This window comes from Phoxinus phoxinus (genome assembly GCF_949152265.1).
Source record: "Phoxinus phoxinus genome assembly, chromosome: 7".
In the NCBI taxonomy this organism is placed as follows: Eukaryota; Metazoa; Chordata; class Actinopteri; order Cypriniformes; family Leuciscidae; genus Phoxinus; species Phoxinus phoxinus.
Genome location: NC_136882.1, coordinates 8,438,601 through 8,462,513, shown reverse-complemented (window position 1 = coordinate 8,462,513; position 23,913 = coordinate 8,438,601). Strand labels below are relative to the sequence as shown.

The 23,913-nt window shown below is 44.2% G+C and overlaps 1 protein-coding gene across 2 annotated transcripts in view; it reads left to right on the top strand.

The window, feature by feature from the left end:
- Nucleotides 1-5,733: 5,733 nt before the first annotated feature.
- kalrna (kalirin RhoGEF kinase a) overlaps nucleotides 5,734-23,913 on the top strand; it is a 277,075-nt gene continuing 258,895 nt past the window's right edge. For both annotated transcript variants that reach the window (XM_079619850.1, XM_079619849.1), the window contains exon 1: nucleotides 5,734-5,900. In XM_079619850.1, coding sequence (XP_079475976.1) covers nucleotides 5,834-5,900 — 67 coding nt within the window. In that variant the 5' untranslated portion in view covers nucleotides 5,734-5,833. The remainder of the gene's footprint in view (nucleotides 5,901-23,913) is intronic.

Below are 23,913 nucleotides of genomic sequence, written 5' to 3'. Positions count from 1 at the left end.
TATTCTCTGTCTCTGACTCTTCCCTCTGACACGTTCCTCGAGGTGGTCCTGGTTCAGGGGTGGGTGCAGTCTAGCTTGGCCCACCCGACCTGTGACAAACGCATTTGTCCTTGCAACTCATCGAGTTTAGAATGTTTTGAGCAGTAATGACGTTCGAGATTTACCTTTTTCATCACTGCAAGTGCATCCCCACAAACTAGGCAGACTGGCTTGCCTTTCACTTCAACAACAACAAAAAAATGTGTCCATTTTTCTTGAAAAGCGCAACATTCTGAATCTACCTTTCTGTATCATTTCACTCAGCTGTTCCCCATTATCATTGTTAGTTCTGTGTTATATATACCCTGCCTGTTTAGTGTTTGTCACACCACTTCAATCACACCACTTCTGATACCCTGGGTTGCCTGTATGTGCTTGTATTTGGATTGCCTAATGGATTACGACCTATGGCCTGGACTGGATGTATGACTAAGGATTTCCCCAATAAAAATACTGCGCTTGGATCTTCCCTGTCTCCTTGAGTGTGGATTGTGTCTCTATCTAAACCTTCCCCTTTCCAGTCATTTTGTTTGAAATCTTCCGGTTAGAGCGTACGCTGGCGTGTCTGACTGCCGCTGCTCTACCAGTTCAGTTTCACGTGCACCTATATTATATTTTGGAGCTATCCTATTTGGATTCAAGGGAGCGCCTGTTCTACCTAACGGCCTTTCATCCGCTAAAATTCCACCTTACCTCTTATGAGGATTGCCGCTAGCTGACTTGTGTTGGATGGATTTCGGCGGGTTGGAATCGACTGCTCTCGGCTGGATGATGAGCTGTTAATCGCGGAGATCGCCTGCCAGCACTTCATCCTCGCCAAAATCGGCTCTGCCGAGGAAGAGATAGGCTTGTGAGTGCAATATTTTATTGGCCGTCTCAGCTGGATGATCAGCTGTTAATCGCGGGATGACCGGAACTACCTACCTACACTTTATCCATTTTATCATCGGCTTTGCTGCGGAAGAGACTCTGCACTCAGCTCTGCTAGAGCGGTTCCCCTGCGGATTGGGATGCTACTGCTTTTGGCTGGAGGATCAGCATATAGTTGTGGGTATCGCTCGAATTACCTGTCAGCCATCTACTTCACAGACGTGTGTTAGGACATAGACCTGGTTATGGTGGTGCTACAGAGAATGCCTTTCTGCTCACTGCTCTGGTACACCTACTTTTGACAATCCACCTACAGAGGGCAGACTTAACGATCTACACCTCTAAGGATACCCGACTACGCCACCCCGGGGGCCAATTTACCGGGGATTGACCCTTATATGAATCATTAAAGCACACAGGTTCGGTTACGGCTGAGTCAGGACTCGAAACAAAGGTGAAATACAAAAAAAAGGGGTTTTATTGGAAACCTTTAAATAACATATGAATAACCAGATATAAAAATATACTACACAAACAATTCTGCCTCCACTCCAGGGCTGGGGCTTGCTCTCTGTAAACACAGCAAACACGTGCACTCACACTTCACCCCCAAATGTGTTTTTTTTTTATGATGCTGTGAGCTATTATTTTTCAAAATGATTGCCACAGCCCATATAGTATACAGGGCTGCCAACTCTCACGCATTGAGCGTGAGACTCACGCAATTGGCCCTTTTCACACGCTCTCAAGCCACACATCCATTTTCTCAGTGATGGGTACAGACAAGGATTGTGGGGAATGCATTTCATAATGTGGATGACCCCATGGGGAAGAGGACCTCTAATGGACACCCAGGGAACACAAACCAACACTGTGACACACGGAGCTTCAAGCGACCTGAGATCAAATCTCTTTGTAGCTGTTAACCGATGTTGGTCGACAGCGTTTATGTTTTACTGTTCTTGATGCTTAAATAGGTAACTGTTTATTAAAGTCAAGCGTTTTGTTTAATTATCAATGGCACATTACAACATAAATTTGCTACATTCCAGTAGAGCCGCTGCACAGACGACAAAACTGATGAAGGAAGATTATCAGCTGATCGCACCAGAAAATGAAGATGATGAAGCTGGTCTTTAATCTGCTAAATTATTGTTTTATGAATCATTCACAAAATTGAGATGACTGACAGTGATAGCCTACCCGGCCATAGCAAAGGAAGACATTTTCATACATTTCATACATCCATACATTGAACAAATCAGAAAAATATTTTGTTGACTTGGCTACACAAAATAACTTGTATTGCTTTCAACATAAAAACCAATGAAAATGTAAAAGAACACTAAAATTAATTAAGTTTGAAAGCCCATCGCACATTTCAAGGTTTACATAAAGTGTCGGGACAGTTTATTTATTGAAAACAAGGTTGTATCGAGTTTACAGTTTATTTCCTTTGCGATACAAAATAAGAAACACAGAATCTTATTCTTCTCCATGCTCACTGCTCTCTGACCATCTCACCCAATAACACTAAACTCACCTAGGGAGCAATTTGGTACGGTCATTCCTCAACACCTGGCCATAAACATGTCATTGCTTCTGTTCAGCACGGCTCATCTCTCACAGCGAACAGATGCGGGTCAACTCGTTTCAGCCTTCCCATTTACTGGAGTTTACAATGTGAAAACTGTGCTGAAGAAAACCAAAGTGGTAAAGAAAGTAAGAGCAATAACATTTTCGTTTCATCCTTATAACTTTCCCAGAAGTCCACCGGCTTCAAAAAATATCTTTAATTTAAAAACACCATGCATATCACTCACACATTTTCCTTTTATTTGAACATTGCCTTCTTTTATCAGAGATTTCGCCTCTAGTCCTCCAAGTGTTAAACATAGTTGTGTAATTCTGGCAATTATAGCTAAACCATCTGCTGGATATTTGAGTTACAGGGGCCTGTAGGGTGGCCGAAGGAAGCTGGTATTGTGCCCGCTTAGAGTCCGCTAACCACACACACACACACACACACCACATAAAACACACTGCCAAAAGAGTCCATGGTAACAGGAAGAACTGGAATTAAAATGCCAAGCAGAGATGTTTGCGGAGTAATCACAAAGGGGTCTCAATTTGGTCCTGATAAAAAAAAAAACTATACACTGTATGTACATTTAAATTAAAAAGACTGCATTTAATTACTTCAGGTGTTAAAGACATCATGATTATAAAACAATTATGAAAAAGAAGCAAGCATGATTTGCTATAGAAAAGGGTGAAATTACAAGTATGCTTAATGATTTGAAATGTGACATTTAATTTGTACACGGTTGTACAAATTGGGTCTCTGGCATGAGTAATGACTGCATGGAAATTAGCATTTATTAATTACAATAAGTGTTGATATTGTAAGTAAGGTATGCTCTGTTTTGGTTTAGTTTTCACTCTGTTTGCTCTGTTCTCATTGGCCTGTTCATATTGGTTCCCTTGGTTATTCATTCACTTACTAGTTTGTTGCCATGGTTAATCACTGATTATTACATTCTGTTCACATGTGTTCATCTAGTTCCCTTTGTTTGTTCCTTATGTTTATGCATACGTTTCAATTCTTCTTTTGTTGCGTTTCCAATGTTTTCCTAAGTATTTGTAAATAAAGATTATTCTAGTTCATTCTCTGTGTCTTGCGTGACAGATATAATCAATAAATAAATAAAAAGAAAAAAATACATAGTGACAGGGAAATAATAAAGGGAGACATAAATGGAAATAAATTAAGATCATTTATTGGTTCATATGCCATCTAATTAAAGGTTTGGTGGATATAGCAAAAATAACTAATATTATTTCAATATGAGAATTGTTTTTAATTTTGTTCTACAAAGAGCTAAAAGCAGGATTTTTTTTTTATTATTTGTATTATCCATACACTTCATAAGTCAAAATGTCCTTGGAAACATAAAAAAAAAACAAGGTGCACAATGTCTATGATAATGTACTTCTGCCTGTCAGAAGTCTGGGTCCATTATGAACTTCTGAAAATATTTTATTTATGTTGTGATAGTGTGTGGCCGTCGCCAGAGGGCAGTAAAACCTCGATTTTCACCCCATAACCAATCTTTCTGTTTGTCATTTGGTTCAAAATAATCTGAGAAACAAACTGTATCACTAAATAATAAAAAATAACAAACTAAATATGTAATATGTATTAAAGAAATTATTTTTAATTTATAAATATCGTTTATTTATTGCACAACCAAAAATGGCTGCAGTTCTGTCAAACTGTTACTGATTAATGTAACAAAAGAACACACGGTACGAAATAAAAAGCATCCGAATATCACATTGGCATCTTGGCAATATTATAATATTTATTTTAAAAAAAAACACCCACTGCTTTATAACCCAAAAAAATGTCCTTATAAGGACGAGTATTTCGGATATTGCTATGTTTAAAAAGCTTTAATTTACTAATATGGATGCACACGTGCTTTCTATTTACCGTACGGCTATTATGAAAACAGGCTATATGTCCCAGCAGCTTTGGGATTCTTTAATAGCCTAAAGACTGCATGAGTGATGGGGGCGTGATATGTCACAGAGGGAGGTCACACACACACACACACACACACACACCCACAATAGCCTACACTCCCCGCAGTCTCTGGCGCTCGGGGGGGGGGGGGGGGGGGGGGGGGGGGGGCAATCTAAATGAGTAGCCTACGCTTAGCCTATATGTTTCTAAAATAACTCATTAACTTTTTGAAGAAAATATTTATAAGAGAGGGAAAGAGTGACCAACAAATATGACATTATGGAGAATTCATGACATCATCACCTTTCACTGTCAGGATAGCGCTCTCCATCCCATCTGACACACACACACACACACACACACACACACACACACACACACACACACACACACACACACACACACACACACACACAGAGAGAGAGAGAGAGAGAGAGAGAGAGAGAGAGAGAGAGAGAGAGAGAGAGAGAGAGAGAGAGAGAGAGAGAGAGAGAGAGAGAGAGAGGGGTTGCGCGCCGCTTTGTGTTGAGCTGGTCCGACTCATTTCCGCGAAACGGTTCTTTCGAACAGTTCATTTCAATGAGGCGGTTCCAAAAAGATTCATCGGTTCGTTTACGTCACACCCGTACGCTAAAGAATACCCTGACCTTTTGAAAAGCGTTAAACATTTAAGTACATGGCAATATGCAACGTAGGCTATTTATTTACTGTTAAGTAGGCTAACATTCATTCGTATAGCATGCTATCTATTGTGATGTGTTGTGTTCTAGTTCACTTTGCTGCCCTACATAATGTTCATGCAACATGAAGTTACTTTCAGCCTAGGCTACTTTTTTGCCAGTTGGAAATACGACTGAGACTTTTGCAGACCTAGCCTCTATATGCACATCGTTTGGATGTATCTCATGTTTCCAATACACTATTGAAACCAATCTCTTTGTCGTATGTCACATTATGTCATTAAACGCACAAGTTGTAAACATGTTTCCTCCATCCATTCGGCTACAGTAGCCTATAAGGTTGGTTGCTTTCCAACCCCACTGGCCCACTGATCAAATCATCCGAAAACCCAATTACTGAGGATTGTGTTCACCGGCCCTAGGGCTCATTTCGAATCGGACAAGACCGAAACTAGTCTCGAGAACCGTCCTGACCAATTCGCGAACGAATCGATCAGTCCAATTGGGGAACCGGTTCAAAAGAACCGGCTCATAAGAAGCGAAAGGAGCGATCGCAGGAGGAGAGGCGCATCTGGAGACAATAGAAGGCAATGCAGAGCTGCGCTTTGTCGCTTTGATCGAGGGCTGTGCAGTCAAAACACAGACATAGAGATGATGGAGCGCTGAATCTGGATATATTTCTCGTTATTTTGATTTGTGAGATCTGAGAGGAAAGATGAATCCTGCTGAAGCGGCGGAGGACGGACCCACTGATTCAGACACGGATGCGTTCTTCAAAACAGGTACGGTGAGAGGAGAGATGGAGAGACAGTGATCTCTATAGATAGGCCTGCGTTTGGCTAATTATGACAATTAATAGCGCACATATGGTGTCGCTTTGCATTCTTACTTCAAGAGGTTTATCTCTGTTACCTTCGTAATTTATTAGGCTACTTTTTAATTTCCCAATTGCTCAATGGTTTGCACTGCACATTTTAATTAGGCTTTAATGTATTTTATTTGGTTAATAGCTATTTTCTCATTTATTACATTTTTTTTTATCTATTTTGTATTTATTTGGTGCAGCTTGGAATGGAAATGTAGCCTAGTTTTTGTTTTGAAACTGAATTGAGAAAGAGGTAGTCTTCAATAGAAGATTAAATAAAAAGATGAAGGCTAATGGGATAAATCAGGGTATTATGGTTTAAGGATGCTTGAGGTCCAGGTTTGTGTGATGGGTGATGCTGAGCATTAGTGCCATTATCCTGCTTTGACTGACAGCTACACTGAGCTTTAGTCGTGTAGTCTGAAAAGCAGCCCATCCCATCCCATATCTCCTGAACAGCACAACTGCTGGATAACTTCTCATGCCTTATTTACAGAATCTGGATTGTGGTAATTTGTTCTTATGCACACAAAATGGCTGGTTTGTTGTCATATAAGTCTGTTAAGTGTCAAATCATGGTCATTTTCATGCTTAACTGGGCTTCATGCTGGGCTCATGGTACAGTGGGAAGAAGCTAATTTCAAACACTCCACTCTTAATATACGCGTCATCTGTGTAACAGCGCTTGTGAGTGTCAGATGTGCCCAGAAGTTTAATGTATGTTTAACCCCAGTTCTAAAAGGATTGCCACATACACATTTGTAACACGCAAATTCCTTGTAACATGCATCCATACAATTTATGTTGTTCTTATTGTCTTTGCAAAGTGGACATAAATATATAGAATGTGTATGTTGAGCTGAGTGCAGTTTTCATATGTAAACAATGATTCCACAACAACCTTTGACATTTAAAAGCGGACTCAGCGTAGTGGCAAGACATTGTGTCATGTGCAGCACTTCTGGAGTTTTAGAGAGGAAATGGCTGGAAGAAATGCTAATGTTTGGGTAAGTGGTCCAGGCTGTGAGACCCCTGCTGAGGAGTGATGCTTAAACCCTGCTGCTTTACACAGTGGGCTATAGGTCAGGATGCGGGTGCACTATGCTCACTCTCTCATACGCACACACAAACAGCTAACACGTGGCATAACACAAAACACAAACTAGTTCTCCCACTTGTTAGCTCAACCAAACAGCTGTGCTGCCTTTCTTTCGGTCTTATCAATGCGAGGTTCAAGGTGATTTTTTTTTTTTTTTTTTGGAGGAAGTGTGTACAATGTCTCAGTTTTTGATCTGAAGGTCATATCTGCAAAGACCGTCTGATAATTAACAACCATGTCTCAGAGTAAACCCACAAATAACTGAAAGAAAAATCCTGAAATATAAACAAACTGAACTAGATTGTAGCAACACATTGGAAAAATGTGCCTCTGCCTACATTTTTGCAATACTCATGCAAAAACACATACTAATGCATACAAACCACTGCAGTTTCCAGCTGATATGAACATTTAGAGGCAATATCACACAACATTATGATTGCAGAGGCAGATTATCGATTAATAAAGACTTATCTCAAGACCCAACGTAATCACCGCAGGCGTTTTTTCATTGAGACTGGGATGCCTGAAAACGCAAACGCTTGAAAACGGGATTCAAAGTGCAAGTTTTGGAAAACGGTCTCCGTGTAAACAGCAAAAACATGAATCTCGGTATAACGTGTTCAATCTATAGTGTTTCGTCGCCATCTAATGTTCTGGCTGCAGAATACAGCGTTTTTTTTTGTAATTTTCGCGGATCCTTGTGAATGGGGATCAGTTTGACAATGGTGTCGTCTGTACGCAGAAATCTCAAAGGAAAGGAAAATCTCAGTTTTAAGCATATCGTTGTCGTGTAAACGTACCCTAATATTTCCTTAATTATTGTATGGATTTCACTGCCATAGAGTGGTGTTGATGGTTGCCAGGGCGTTGCTGTGTGGTGTAAAGGGTTTCAGGTGGCCACATTTCATGAAAAAAAAAAAAAAAAAATTTAAGGTGGTGATTTTGTACATTCTCAGAATTTTTTGGGGAAAATTTTTACCTTTAGTGATAATGGGTTGTCACTGGGGTAGTACACTGAAAAGGACATCTTTGTAATTTCATACCCCTAAAAAGTGCATATTAGTACCTTAAGGCTGGTTCACACGGCATAATTAGGCCGATTTTAGCCCCGATTCACCCCTTCCGACAATCTTAAGGATGCTCCGATTATTGTTAAATAATATGATCAGATATTCCTGCCGTGTGTGGTGTGTTAAGACTGCTCTCGTCTGCTCAGAAGGACGTCGGGACCGCTCCGATCTCAAATCGGGGATATCGATTTTTTGGCCTGATTTCTCCTCGTGTGTGGTGTCCCCCGGGGACAAACGAGCACGCAGCCTATGGACTGTGGCGTGTAGCCAATCAGAAAGCGAGGTGACGAGGCGGCGATGAAGCACCGGGAAACAAAATCAAAACAGCCGGCGGTATGGCGCACCAGAAAGTCCGGTGGACGTCGGAGATGGAGGATAACAGGGCTTTTTTTCCGGTTAAAAACAAACTACAAACTATCGCCACTGCATCCTCTTCATCCGCCATGATTGTTTACTCTGAAGTCACGTTTGATCTCGAGGGATTTTGCGAGATTTCCCGTCTGACCTGGGAATGCTCAGGAGTCAAATCGGTTTGTGTGTGATGTGTTGATTTTGCCGTGTGGTTGCGCACCACACACTGTACGACCAAAACTGTTAGACCCGTGATTTTTTATCGCCTTGTGTACCCCACAGGTCTCAGGTTTGGAAAATCGGCCAACAATTTTAAAATCGTCCCGTGTGAACCAGGCTTAAAAGTAACAATACTTACCATATGACATTTTTAGGGGTTGATAATGTACAAATGTATCCTTTTAAGGGTAATGCCCCAGTGACAATCCATTGCACCCCCGAAGGTAACACTTTTACACATTTATTCTGAGTGTATGAATTCATTGTACAAAAACATGATTTTTAGAATAAAAGGTCCACCTCTAAACATAACCATCACTGGGGTGTGAGCAAATCGTACGAAAATCTACGAATGAGATATGAATATGAATTCACCACCTATTCACCAAAACGTAAAATACTTATGCTTTGCCATGAGATTGTGTTAATATTCTGATCCCTCCATCAATATATGCATGTCGATGGGATTTTTAATCTGCTTAGTAAGTAAGTCCAATCACAAAGTAATAGCAAACCTCTTCAACACGCTGCATGATTTAGATATCGTTCATGTCTCTAGCAGAATCGGTGCAGAATAAGTTCCATGCCGACGTATAAGCAATTCTGAGGGTTTCTTCTCACCTACAACTTCAGAGCAAATAAAGAACAAAGCAGGCTATTTTTAGGCATGATCATAAAGACATTGTTGAGTTGTGCAGAGTATTGGTTTTGAGATCTCCAGTGCCAATGATTTGCAGATGTTTGGAGGTCTGGTGTAGCAGAGGGGCTTTTTTACTGTGGTTTTACCCAGTGGAAGTGAGGACATCTGCAGAACATGGCCATCGGCCGTCATCAATGGACAGACAGATACATCCTGGCAGCCGCTGCCCCTAGGGCCAACAAAAAGTCAGGAGGATATAATGGAGGAAGACAGGGGCAGAGTGAATAGGACCATAAATCTTCTTTCTTCTGCCATATCCAGTTGTAGTGGGTGTTTGCCCTCCTAGAGAAAAGACGTTACGTGGCTGAGTGAACAGTAATACATTCACAAGCACCACACTCAGCAATCTGAAGAGGTTTTTATACCCTCGGCCACATGGCTCACTCGCTGCATGTGTATTCAGTATTTACGGTTGGATTAACCTCCATACTACATACTGCTATAGATAGAGTGCTCTTGAGAGAACAAAATGAGAGAACAACCTCTTTCCTCTTATGATAATTGTGTTGATTGTCATATTTGGACCCCTCCTTTGTTATCCTTCCTGTTATAAGCTGTTCCTTCCTTCTGAAGACCTCTTTAGCACTGCTTATTAAACAGTATGACTGTGTGTAACTGGCTCACAACACCGGATCAATGAAATGCAACCGTTGTTTTATTGTGAAGCATTTGGGTTCTGTTGTCCTCTCTAAGGTGGTTGTTAATTGATAATCAGTCATCTGATCAATGCATTGGGTGGAGGTTGTCCAGGCTTTAAAGATTATTTGCAAATCCGGTTGGGAAGTGTCTGCTTTTGACAGGGTTTTTTAAGGCTTTGTTTAGTAGGCCGCAAAAATCTGATTTCTTGGCATATACAACTCAAATCCGTTTAGTTTGTTTGTTGTCTGAACTGAAACTGAAATCGTACAAACCTGATCCAAACCACATTTGAATGTGGTTTGAAATCCGATTAACAGTGAATTTCCAGATTTGGGGAAATAAACAGTTTAAGCAGTCAGTCCAGATCCAGTTTCAAGTAAATGTCTTTAACGTCATACACAAAGTGCAGTATTGTCTGTCTCAGTTCTCTCATGTACACTCACATGTAGATTTCACTATGTAATAAAGTGTGGTTAAGTGCATATGAGCGTATATACGTACTGATGCTTATGGGGTTGTACATTGTACGTTGTGTGCTTCTGTAGTTTAGCATCACAACAAGATGTCATGCTCTCTTACGTATCTTGTTATTGTTCTGATGCTTATGTCATTACTATGGAAACTGATGCAGATATTGACTAAACTGTCTGAACAAATGATATGATTCATGACTGCAGACAGTGACCCCTGCAACAACTTGTTGTTAATTCATGGTCAATGTCTGGGAGAAGTTTGCTGCTCTTTTCCAGTACTCCGGATTTGCTGAAAACCTCTGGCAACAATGAACATTTTGCCACTAATGGCAAACATCTTTTTGACAAATCTTTGGTAAATATGTGCCACTAATGGGGAAGATTTATGATGAACCCGTGACAATAATCGACGACCAACCGTTGTTAAACTTTTCACTGAAGTAAAGTGTGTGTGTGTGTGTGTTGTGGGGACCAAATGTCCCCTCAAATATAGGTATATGAAAATATTGGCCTTGTGTAATCATACTAAGTGATATTTTTTTGAAAATGTAAAAATGCAAAAAGTTAGTGTAAAGGGGGCAGAATATAAACATTTTCAGTATAAAAATCATTATGTCTATGGAATGTCCCCATAAAACATGGACATGGCATGTTTACATGCCAACATGCCTCTTACAGACACACACAATGTACTGTAGATTCTCCAGTTTCACTGATTTATCATTTTTATCATGTGATGTAATTGATGCAGTGTGTGATATGTAGATCATTACGAGCCCTACTATCTTTTTTCTCCTATAGTATATACTTTTATCCAGGGCAATAAGAACCATTAACAGCTGATGCATTGCAGGGATGGTATCTCCTGAGCAACATATTACAGTAAATGTGTTTTTGGAGTCTCTTACCATATGATTTGTTCCTAAAGCATTCATGAATCAGCCTTGGTTCTCTAAACGTGATGCTGTACTCATGGTGCAGTCCTGGTTTGGTTTTTGGCAGATCGGGATCTGTTTCCACTCAGTGCAGTCAGAAGAGAGAAGTGGAAATTGGCTTTGGCAAGTAAATAAAGCGTACTCGCCAGTTGGCCAGTGACTTTTATAATCCTGCTATTGACATAATGTCCTGTTGCCAAAAATATACAAGGGTAAAAATAGCAACATAATTCATTTGTTATATAAAAAAAAAACTAAAAAAACATTGTAATGTTAAGGTTAAAATGTTTTCATGTTTTCTCTTATGCTCACAAAGGCTGATATTATTTGATTAAAAATACAGTAAAATATTAGTATTGTGAAATATTGTTAGAATTGTGATCTAAATGACTTCGCAGGCAGCGTTTGCGCACAAAGTTTCCTTACAAAACTGATTTTGGACAGACTTTTAAAGCAGTGTAATGATTTAATGATCTACTGCAAAATAGAGTGAGCTTTGGTGAAAACGGCAAATATATAATTACTTCAGTAGTCATTTCTCATTAGGTCAAACATTTACATCTACACTGTAAAAAAAATGATATCCTCAATAAGTTATGACAACATATGTTTTTACATTGCTTTAACTCGTAATAGGATACATCTATGATGCCTTCAAAAATTATTCAGATGAAGGAATCTCAGGAGACAGGAAGTGAAGCTAGCATTGGATTTGGACGGGCCTTGATGCCTTCCTACCTTGCAATATTTCCTCCGAAGGCAGCATTTATCAGTTTTCTGACACAGCCATTGCCTGGTTGGGCAACAAGGCAACAAATAAACTGAACAAGGAACATGTGGATGTCACCATGACAACAAATGAACCCAAGCTAAAAACCATGACAATTGAAGGGAAACAATGGAAATATTGAGAAACAAACTAAAAGTCCATGAAAACGAAAATGAAACAATAACAGAATGAGAAAGAGATAGAGAGAGAATACAATTCTCAAAATAAATTTGAAAATATATGCTTTGATTGAATGATTCTAGTTCATGTGTGCATGAGACAAGGCTGGAAACTGCTGATAAATCCTACAATGCCACAGTCTGATTTAGACTGATTAGACTGACACACAGCAAGAGACATGCACAGCCGGTGCTGGAAAAAAGCCTTGGCTTTCTGCCAAAGTGTGTGTTTGTGCGTTCATTTGTGCACACCCCTTCCCCCCCTCTCTGTCTCACACACACACCACGCTGTCTGTGCCCTGCTCGTGGGCTCCAGTGTGAGGAAGAACAATAGAGCATGATGCTCCAGCATCAGCTCACACAATACACTCCACTGACGGCCAGCGTGTGTCTGTCTGCCACATCACCTCTTTTGCCTTTCATTTCTTGTGGTTTTCTCTGTTTTCCAGTTTGCATTTTCCATCCCTTTAATGTCTTTACCTCTCCACCTCTCTCACACACATTTTTGTGTAGCTGGTACACATACACACACACACACAGTTAATAAAAATCGAGATACATTTACTTGAGAAACAAAATGACTCAAGATATTACGTTTTGTATTCTGAAAAACATATTAAAGTGAGTTTATGCCTAAAACAAGAAAAAATATCTGCCAGTGGGGTACGAAAAATAGACGTCTTTTTTCCTTTGAATTAAGTTTATTGTTCTTACCCCCATTGACAGATATTTTTTTCTTGTTTTGAGCATAAAAGTCTTTTTTATATATATAAATTCAGCAGAAAACAAGACTAACTTACGTTATTTTCTTCTCAAGTAAATGTATCTTGATTTAAGAATGGTTAGATATGTGTATTGGAAAAAATAAATAAATAACACAAACACAAACCTCGCTCACATTTTTTCAAATTGTGCATCCCCAAACTCACTTCTGGGGATTCATTTGTTGTCAAACTATAGCAATGAAATCACAAACATTGCTAAGTAATATAAGTAAAGGACGCCCCAAATGTCCCTAGGCAATTTTAAGTCAGTTTTATCTTTTTAGTTTTCCAATAACTCAAACTAAGTAACCCCCAACCCTTACACACACACACACACACACACAGTTGTAGTGTGGCAGATGGCTAATTGGCCGGTTTGAGGTGGTGGGTTTATAGCGCGAGTGAGAACAGATTTGAGTGGATTAAAGAGTCATGATATGACGTTGAGGGAGATGAGGTTTAGTGAGAGGGATCCCCATTTCCGCTGTCTGTTCCTGTGCTACGTAAGCATGGACGGACACTTAGCACTGCAGACTAATGGAGTCAGATCTCATTAGCTGATCCTCTGCTTTGAATGAGGCTTTTAGATGGATTGGGGGAGCTATTCCCTGGAGACCTGTGAGTCTGCATCTGCGCTCTACTGATAAAGATGCTGCTCCATTCACCAGTCCAACAGATAATTCTGTTTGTTTTTGATGCGCGATGGCAGATTGCGCCTGCAAAGTTCAACTGCATTTCTCACCTACATGCAGGCTTAATGATAAATCAGACTTTCCTTAAAAGGTGATGTGTGTAATTTTTTGATGGTAAAACACTTTTTCCTATTTTAATATACACTAATTTTAAGCCAGTCGCCTATAAGTACTCACTAGAGCTGCAGCAAAATGACTTCATGGCTACTCTGATTTGCTGATAATTGGCTCAAGAACACATAATGGGTTTTCACATTATGCTTAACCCTGGGTTAACCATATAAGGGCTTTTCATAATTTAAATAGTTAACCCTTGGTCATCCTTAGTTGAATATTTGCAGTGTCAGTACACAGCTTAGTTTAAATAATCATCTTGTCTCACACTTTCGCATCAGCAAAAAAAAAAAAAAAATTCTTGACTCAAATTCTCATTGGCTGTTTTGCAACACACAGGGTTTATGTGACTGCACAAAGCTTGAGATATGAACCATGCACTCTATAGTAGGGTTTCTTAACTCTGGGTAAAAAGTCCCAATTAGTCCCAATTCTGTGAATTTGGAATCTAATACTGAATTCATGGAATTAATCGGTCAGTTGATTCTTTTGCATTTATGATCAATTATATTATTTAAAGTCCCGCTGTGGTGAAAATCAAGCTTTTAATGTTGTTTATATGTTTACAGTATGTGATGTTTTTAATATGCTTTTAATATGCAAAGACAAACGATGTGTAAATTCATAAGTCAACACCATTGCTGAGTATTTTATCCATAAAACTGCAGTGAACCAAAGACAGTGTCAAAAACACAGTTTGAAATTGCTGGTGTTTCTGACGTCACAAACTACCTTGTAACCAATCAGATCAACGTGTGATCGTCAACGAGTGGATCTCTGAGTTGCTGTGAGGTGGGCCTCATTTGCATATTCATAGAACCGCGTATACTAAATGGGGCAAGGATGTAGAGTTATATTTAAGCTATTTTATTTCAGATGTCCTTTATGATGGCTGAATTCTATCGGTTTCCGGGTCATGGGCTAGAGGACCTAGGAGCAAGGAAACGAGGACGTGTCAAATTGAGTATTGAGAAACACCTCTGATGTACTCTCAATGGCTATAGAATACGCATAATGCACTGTGAGAGTTGCGTGCTGAATTAATTCCCGCAGATTAGTGCCCGCAGATGAATCATCCTTACATTCATTTTCCAAACCGCTGGTCCAATGTGGGTACAGCGTAATATACAAACAATCAAAGGTACACTCAACAGAATGCTAAGCAACTGCATCTGTCCCTTGTCAATCACTCTGATCAGCCCCTGCACATAAGCACACCTCAGTTCCCTTTCGTTGTCACTTCGAGTTACGTCGAAATGACGACGAATGGGGTTCGCTTAGAAGCCTATCATCTTCGAACAGTAATAAAACGAGCCAATGGCAAGCAAATGCCATGGGTCTGCTGAATTTGCATAGCATAACTCCGCCCCACCTTGTGGGTATAAAGGAAGTGAGCTGGCAACATGCAGATATGTTTTCGCTTTCGGAGCCAAGAGCATTCTTCACTCCACAAGCCATTCTGAGATCATCTCTCTTCACTCTTCGAGACGAGCTACTCTTCAGAAGTGTTGGTGTGACGGCGAATTCCAGCGAGCTTCATATTGCCTGCCGATCTGCGCAGTGGTCTGCCAGTCGTGTGTCTCTCCCTGGGCGCTTCAACACTGCTGTTTGAGTTTTATCTCTCTAAAAGAGCTGCACGCGGCGCGTCTTTTTAAAGACGGTTCGCCCGTGCGTTTCTGGGTGCGATACACAGATTAAATCAGCTGATGGGCACGGACGCTGTCTGATGTGTTTGGGCAAACGCACAGACAGCGTTCGTGGATGCGTCATGTTCTCATTGCGGGGACATGACCATCGCAATGTAACGATCGAGACTCGATGACCTCCTCGAGAGAGAGTCCCCTCATCCACACCCCGATCTATTCTCTTCACAAGAGGGAATACTTCGGCTGGTGGCCAGGGTGATCAGAGGCTGCTGTGTGGAACCAACCCGACGATCTATCCTCGGTCCACACACTCCTCTTCACATTGCAACCCGTGTGGTATCCGGATGAGATCGCTGACCAGTCCCGGCCAGAGGTTGCGGGCTGGTCCAGCATTTCATTCGATGCCCCGGCAGATGAAATCTTGTCTATCGCCGCATCACAAGGTGGGCGTGAGTACGCTGGAGAAGACTCGGCTGTGCTGCCTCCTCCGGGTGTGCCAGCATTGCCCGAGTCTGAACCAGAACTCTGCCATGCTTCCCCGGGCAGTCGCGAGCATTTGGGCTTGTGTGGAACCCTCCGCCATGTCCCAGGTGCTTAAAGCTGATGATCGGTTTTTGGGGACGCACCGGCACACGTCGGCCCGCCCCCAATTCCTTTCTTCCTGGACGTGCATGAAGAGGTCATGAGATTACTCAGCGGCCTCTTCCGCCTTCTCTGCCCTCGATGAGGTCGCGGCCAGTGGGTACACTGGGGTTCCCCCTATGGAGTGTTCTGTGGCAACACAACTGTGTCCCCACAGCGCCTCCACTGGCGTGGCGGCCCTAAGCACCCACCCACCCCAAAGCATGTAGGTTTTTGTCTACTCCGGTGGCAGAGATCTATAGAGCTGCGGGGCTGGCTGCCACCTCACTGCATGCTATGCCCATCCTTCAGGTCTACCAGGCCAGGGGTGCTCATTGCTAATGCACGAGGGTAGGGCTGGTCCAGGGCTCTTGCAAGAGCTGCGTGCCGCCACCGACCTCGCTCTACGGGCGACGAAGGTGACCACACGCTCCCTGGGTCAGGTGATGTCCACATATGTGGTCCAGAGACAAAAACTGGCTTAGTCTGGTTGATATGGGCGAGGTTGAGCGAACCCGCTTCCTCAACTCCCCATATCCCAGACTGGCCTCCTCGGCGGCGCAGTCGAGGACTCTGCCCAGAGTTCTCGGCTGCCCAGAGCAGACTGAGGCTCTGATCCCGCGGCCAGCTGCTCAGCCGCCGGCTCAGCTGCCTCATTCCGCTCGCCGCCGAGGGCGCCCTCCTGCAACACTCCCTGCCGGCCCTAGCAGCACCCTTTACCCAGGCCGTGCCGTGGAGGTAGTCGCAGGAAGGCGCCCCAGCCCGTACCAGCCCCGCAGCAATGCGGTGCTCCCGTTACGGGCAGCTCAGAGATGGGTTGCAGTTCTTTCTAGGAGGTGGTTGCAGGGCCACTCCTTCCCCCGGTGGAGGGCCGGGGGAAAACCTCTTTTTCCAAAGAACTGTCTCTCCCATCTCTGAGCACACAGAGTTCTCGGACGACAGTGCGCGCCACCCTCGGGTCCCGCCACTCTCGCCCTCCTCTGTCACAGAGTTCTCGGATGACAGTGCGCACGCTCACGGGCCTCGCCACTCTCGTCCCCCTCTGTCGCCAGACCCCTGCCAGAGCACGCCCCTGTGGAACGCTGGTCCTTCCCTGGCCTCCTCTGGCAGGACGCGGCTATGACCGTGCCCCCACACCGGGCCGCTATGCCACCCACGTCTGGGCCGGTTATTCCGCTTCGCTGCACCCCCGGGGGGACGTCTGTCGTTCGCATGACCCCGCTGGCACAGTCCGTGGGAGCCTGGTTAGAGCTTCCCCCCTGTCCCGCTGGCTTGCGCGAACCATCAGGCTCGGCTATGCGATTCAGTTCGCACGGTCTCCTCCCCGCTTCAGGGGAGTCCGCTTCACTATGGTCGGTGGCTATGCCCCTGTCATGAGAGCGGAGGTCGCCACCCTGCTGGCGAAGGGTGCGATCGAGACTGTCCCTCCAGCCGCAATGAGGTCCGGCTTCTACAGCCCTACTTCATTGTCCCCAGGATATCCGGTGGGTTACGGCCAATCCTGGATCTGCGCGTCTTGAACCGTTCCCTTCACAGGCTTCCGTTCAAGAGGCTCATGGCCAAGCGCATTTTCGAATGTGTGCAGCCACAGGATTGGTTTGCAGCGATCGACCTGAAGGACGCCTACTTCATGTCTCCATTTTTTCTCGACACAGACCGTTCTTGCGGTTTGCTTTCGAGGGGCAGGCATACCAGTACGCAGTTCTCCCATTCGGGTTGGCCCTGTCTCCTCGCGTCTTCACGAAGGTCGTCGAGGCAGCCCTTGTGCCGCTACGGCAGCACGGGGTTCGCATCCTGAATTATCCCGATGACTGGCTAATCCTAGCTCACTCTCGGACCAGGGTTGCGAACACAGGGACCTAGTGCTCCGGCACCTAGCCCGTCTGGGCCTTCGGGACAACTGGGAGAAGAGCAAACTTTGCGCCGTGCAGAGGATCTCTTTTCTCGGTAGGAAATTCGACTCGGTCGCCATGTGCGCGCAGCTTACGAGCGCGCTGCGCGCAGTCACTGCTGACTTGCCTGAGACAATCTGAGGGCAAGAGTGCGGTTCCACTGAAACTTTTTCAGAGGCTCCTGGGGCATATGGCATCTGCAGCCGCGGCAACGCCGCTCGGATTGCTTCATATGAGACCGCTTCAGCACTGGCTTTGCGATCGAGTCCCGAGGTGGGCATGGCGTCAGGGCACGTTCCGAGTACCAGTTACTCCGACCTGCCATCAGACCTTCTCCCCGTGGACGAATCTCAGCTTCTCGGGCCGGAGTGCCCTTAGAACGAGTTTCCAGGCATGTTGTTGTCTCAACGGATGCCTCCTCCACGGGCTGGGCCGCCATGTGCAATGGACATGCTGCCGCGGGCTCCTGGACAGGTCCCCACCGCCTATGGCATGTCAATTGCCTCGAGTTGCTGGCAGTACGTCTCGCTCTGCACCGCTTCCGGGCGCTGCTCAAGAACCAGCACGTACTAGTCCCATCAGACAATACCGCGACAGTAGCGTACATCAACCGACAAGGTGGTCTACGCTCCCGCCGTATGTCGCAACTCGCCCGCCACCTCCTCATATGGAGTCAGAAGCATCTGAGGTCGCTTCAAGCCATTTATATTCCGGGAGACCTGAACTGTGCAGCCGACGAGCTCTCACGGCTTCAGCCTCTTCCGAGAGAATGGAGACTCCATCCCCAGGCGGTCCAGCTGATTGGGATCAGTTCGGGGACGCACAGGTAGACCTGTTTGCCTCCCACGACTCGTCCCACTGCGCCCAGTTTTACTCCCTGACCGAGGGCACGCTCGGCACGGACGCTCTGGCGCACAGCTGGCCCCGGGGCCTCCGCAAGTATGCGTTCCCCCAGTGAGCCTTCTTGCACAGACCTGTGCAAGATCAGGGAGGACGAGGAGCAGGTCATATTGGTTGCGCCGCACTGGCCCACCCGAACCTGGTTCTCAGAACTTGTACTCCTCGCGACAGCACCTCCCTGGCCAATTCCTCTGAGGAAGGACCTCCTTTCTCAGGGACGGGGCACCCCTTGGCACCCTCGTCCCGATCTTTGGAACCTCCACGTGTGGCTCCTGGACGGGACGAGGCAGGTTTGAGTACCCTACCACCAGCGGTGGTGGCTACCATCACTTCCGCTAGAGCGTCGTCCACTAGACATGCCTACGCGTTGAAGTGGAACCTCTTCGTCTTTGGTGCTCTTCTCACTCAGAAGACCCCAGATCATGCCCGATCAGTGTCGTGCTTTCCTTCCTGCAGGATGGGTTGGAGCGAAGGCTGTCTCCCTCCAACCTGAAAATATATGTTGCCGCTATCGCCGCACATCACGATGCAGTTGATGGTAAGTCCGTGGGAAAGCACGACCTGGTCATCAGGTTCCTGAGAGGAGCGAGGAGAACACAGCCTCCTCGCCCTCCTCTCGTTCCCTCTTGGGACCTCTCAGTGGTACTAAATGCCCTGCAGAGTGCTCCCTTTGAGCCTCTGCAATCAGTGGAGCTTAAGTTCCTGTCAGTTAAGACAGCGCTCCTGGTTGCTTTGGCCTCCATAAAGAGGGTAGGGGACCTGCACGCATTTTCTGTGGACGAAGCGTGCCTGGAATTCGGGCCGGCCTTTTCTCACGTGATCCTGAGACCCCGGCCTGGATATGTGCCCAAGGTTCCCACCACTCCCTTCCGGGACCAGGTGGTGAACCTGCAAGCGCTGCCCCTGGAGGAGGCAGACCCAGCCTTGGCATTGCTCTGTCCAGTACGCGCACTCCGTGCTTACTTAGACAGAACGCAGTGTTTCAGGACCTCAGACCAGCTCTTTGTCTGTTATGGTGGGAAGCTGAAGGGAAAGGCTCTCTCCAAGCAAAGGTTGTCTCACTGGATAGTGGACGCCATTGCTTTGGCTTACAACAGCAGCAAGGCCGACCGTGCCCCCTTGGTGTGATGGCCCACTCCACCCGGAGTGTGGCCTCCTCTTGGGCTCTAGCGCATGGCGCTTGCTAACAGACATCTGCAGAGCTGCAGGCTGGGCGACACCCTACACATTCGCCAGATTATAGCTATAATCTCCGAGTGGAGCCAGTGTCCTCCCGTGTACTCGCTTCAACCAGCCGGTGCTAGGACCCGCTCAGGTGTCTTCGCTTGCTCGCCATTCCACTCCACGGACTGGATACGTGCGATATTTCCTCAGGTGAGCCTGGTAAGCCCTGAGTTCCTCCAGCGCTGTTGACGTCAACGCCAGAGTTATGCCTCCGGCAGCTTTCGCGTTGGCTAGGTGCCACCATGTGCATGGTTCCCCCTCTGGGCGACCCCCACGTGTGGATTCCACTGTAAGCCTCTCTCGAGCATGTGTCTTTCCCTTGGCAAGCCAGTCTGCCACCCCTGGGGTTGAAATACTCCACCCTACGGGCTGGACACCCCAGTGTTTTCCGTATGCACCCCCCTCCGGGTCATATGTTATTCTTAAGTCCCCCCTTCGGGCGGGCACTGATTGCATATTCCACTGAGATATGCTCCCAGTGTACCTTGGTATTCCTGTGTTAAGTAGGAGTCCTTCGTCCGTGCTAGTCACGACAGGGAGCTCAGACTTACGCAGGGCACTGGAAGACAGCCGAGGTGGCGTGATTGGACTGGTAACCCCATTCGTCGTCATTTCGACGTAACTCGAAGTGACAACGAAAGGGAACGTCTCGGTTACGGATGTAACCCTCGTTCCCTGAGTAGGGAACGGAGACGTTACGTCTTCCTGCCACTTCCGCTGTACCGCTGGAACAGCCGAGTTCAGCCTTGGCTCCTTCAGCGAAGAAACATATCTGCATGTTGCCAGCTCACTTCCTTTATACCCACAAGGTGGGGCGGAGTTATGCTATGCAAATTCAGCAGACCCATGGCATTTGCTTGCCATTGGCTCGTTTTATTACTGTTCGAAGATGATAGGCTTCTAAGCGAACCCCATGCGTCGTCATTTCGACGTAACGTCTCCGTTCCCTACTCAGGGAACGAGGGTTACATCCGTAACCGAGACGTTACTCTTTGTCTTGTCTCATCAATGGACAATGGACTACTTGCCCGCTCTACTTACCTTGTACTCCAGCGGTCTCCTAACGAATCCTCCTACGATCCTACGATTTACATCCTCCTGTGAATCCTTTCTCATGCTCTGCTTGCAAACTCCCTGCGATCTCCTGTAAGTCAAGCCTGAATACACACTACTCACCTGGATACTCACTCTCTGCCTTCAACTAACCGTTATCTCTTCTAGAATTTTCACGCTCACATAACTAGACCAGAGAATGAGCGAATGCTTAAGGCAGACCGGGAAAAATATAAATCCATTCACACATTTATTTCAATCTAAATCTCACTGATAAATTAAAGAGAAACATCCAATCAAGAATCTTCAGATCAGTGTGTTGGTTTCTGGATTGTGTAAATTATCTTACATCGGAGAATTAAACATCTCTTTAGTAGGACTTGAGTTTCATGTGTGGGACTTGTGTTCCCTTACGACATAGGAAGGTCTAGTTTGGGACCTTTATTTTTTTATTAGAATTAGACGTAGATTATGAATGTAGGTTACATGATCAAACCAATCATTGGTATTACCTCTATTTGTACCTCTATCATTTATCATATTAGTAAAACACAGGTTTTTGCTGCCGTCATGCGACAAAATATTGTATACACTTTTTAACATTTACACGGTTCATTCACATCAAAGAAGGTTGTTTTTGCATTGTATGTTTTTCAAACATTTCTCGTAGAAATGGTAAGACATTTGTGTTCCCCTATGACATGTGAACGTCTGTAAAAATCTGTGGATTTTGGATGTACAGTATTTTACATTTCATCAGAAAACCTGCTCTAGCTGTTTCTGCTGGATTTGCTGCTTTGATTATTATTTGGTCAGTCAACTTTATTTCAGAGAAGTTTGAGAGCATATCTATGCTTTCTTGATGCATGTTATTAATGAAATGAGACACCCAACACTTTGAAGCTGCTTCTCAGTTGCTCCCCATTGATCTTGAAAAGAAGCATTAAGATGTGAGCACAGTACCACAGTTGGACTTCAAATATGTGCAGTCAAATGATGTGTGAAACACATTATAATCCACATTTCACATGAAATTGCATGACTGATCGTTATTTCCCACCCACTTTTTACTACAAGATTATCGTAAGAGAATCTAACATCAATCAGACAAATGAAAACCATTCAAACATCTTCATCTGAACCTGTTATTGCTCAAAGGTTGCTTTCAAAGCTCAGTTCTCAGATGTTTCTCCTAAATTCCTTAGAATGAATAAAAGCAGGCACAAATGAGTCAATTGTTGAAATATAGTGAGAATACAGAGCTTCAAAAATGAATAGGATAATTCAGATCACTTGATCTGAGAATAATTTCATTAGAAAAAGTCCTGTCGAGGTCTCTTACTTTTAATTACACATTTTTATAGCTGTACAACTGTACTTTTGGTGACAAGGACCATAGGGTAGCCATAGTAATGACATAAAGGTGACAAGGACTAAGGAGCAGTAGACTTGAGTTAAAGTATCCCTTCGCTCTCCGTTTATCTCTAGGTCTAGTGAAATTACAATTGAGATATTAAAGAGATATAATTTGAGATGTTTCTTTCTAATGGGTGTTTGCATCAGCCAGGATTCTCTGAAGGGTGCACAGCTTAGATAGAAAGAGGAAATGAAACCACCTATTGAATCAGTTCAAGTGGAACGAACATGATTCCTTCTTTATTGTTTTCCACGGGTGGGTTGCCATGAACTAACCTCACCTAGGCAGGACGAACAGACTCACATGGCCACAGGCTCCATGAGGATTCATGCAGGGAACCAGAGAATGCTCATGCATATTTAATCTACTTCTAACTGAGAGAGAGAGAGAGAGAGAGAGAGAGAGAGAGAGAGAGAGAGAGAGAGAGAGAGAGAGAGAGAGAGAGAGAGAGATTTGAGAGACCGAGACAATGAGAACAAGAGTCTCTTGCAGTCAGCCATTAGCAGTGTTTGCTGAGATATAGCCCTACTTGGAATTGAACTATAAATGATTAAACTTTGTCCTGTTAATGGGACAAACATGAATGATACATCATATTTAGTAAGTAGTTAATTGGTACGCAACCAACCAACACAGCACACCCTAACAATGACCTGGAAGTAGCAAAGATCATTTATTCTGTATTGTGACGCATCCGAGTGAAACAATTTATCGTAAAAAAAAAAATGTTGGGGTCTTAAGTGGCTGTTTGAACAAATTTGACCTCATGAGCGTTTACACTACGGAAGCAATCCGGATTGAAAGCGTTTTCGACTACCTCTGTAAGTGGTCGAAAGTGAACAAGCTCAAAAAGTTTTAGACCCCGTTCACACCTGTATTTAGCGTTGGCCACTTGTGGACCGATCGACCAAAATGCATCTTAATAGCAGCTGTAAACAGTGCCTAAGTTCTGTCCATTGGTTGTTGATTGGATGGAGACGAATGCAAATGTGAGCTTGCCGTCAATTATAAGAAACGTTAGAAAGTTATGACATATTGATTAAGATTTCTGTTAAATAAAAAAATTAAACATATGCTCGAATGCATTGTTCACAATAATATCAAAAGCGTGGATTTAGAAAGTATATAGGAAGTATTTTCATTCCTTGACGATTTTAAAACCACCCAGGC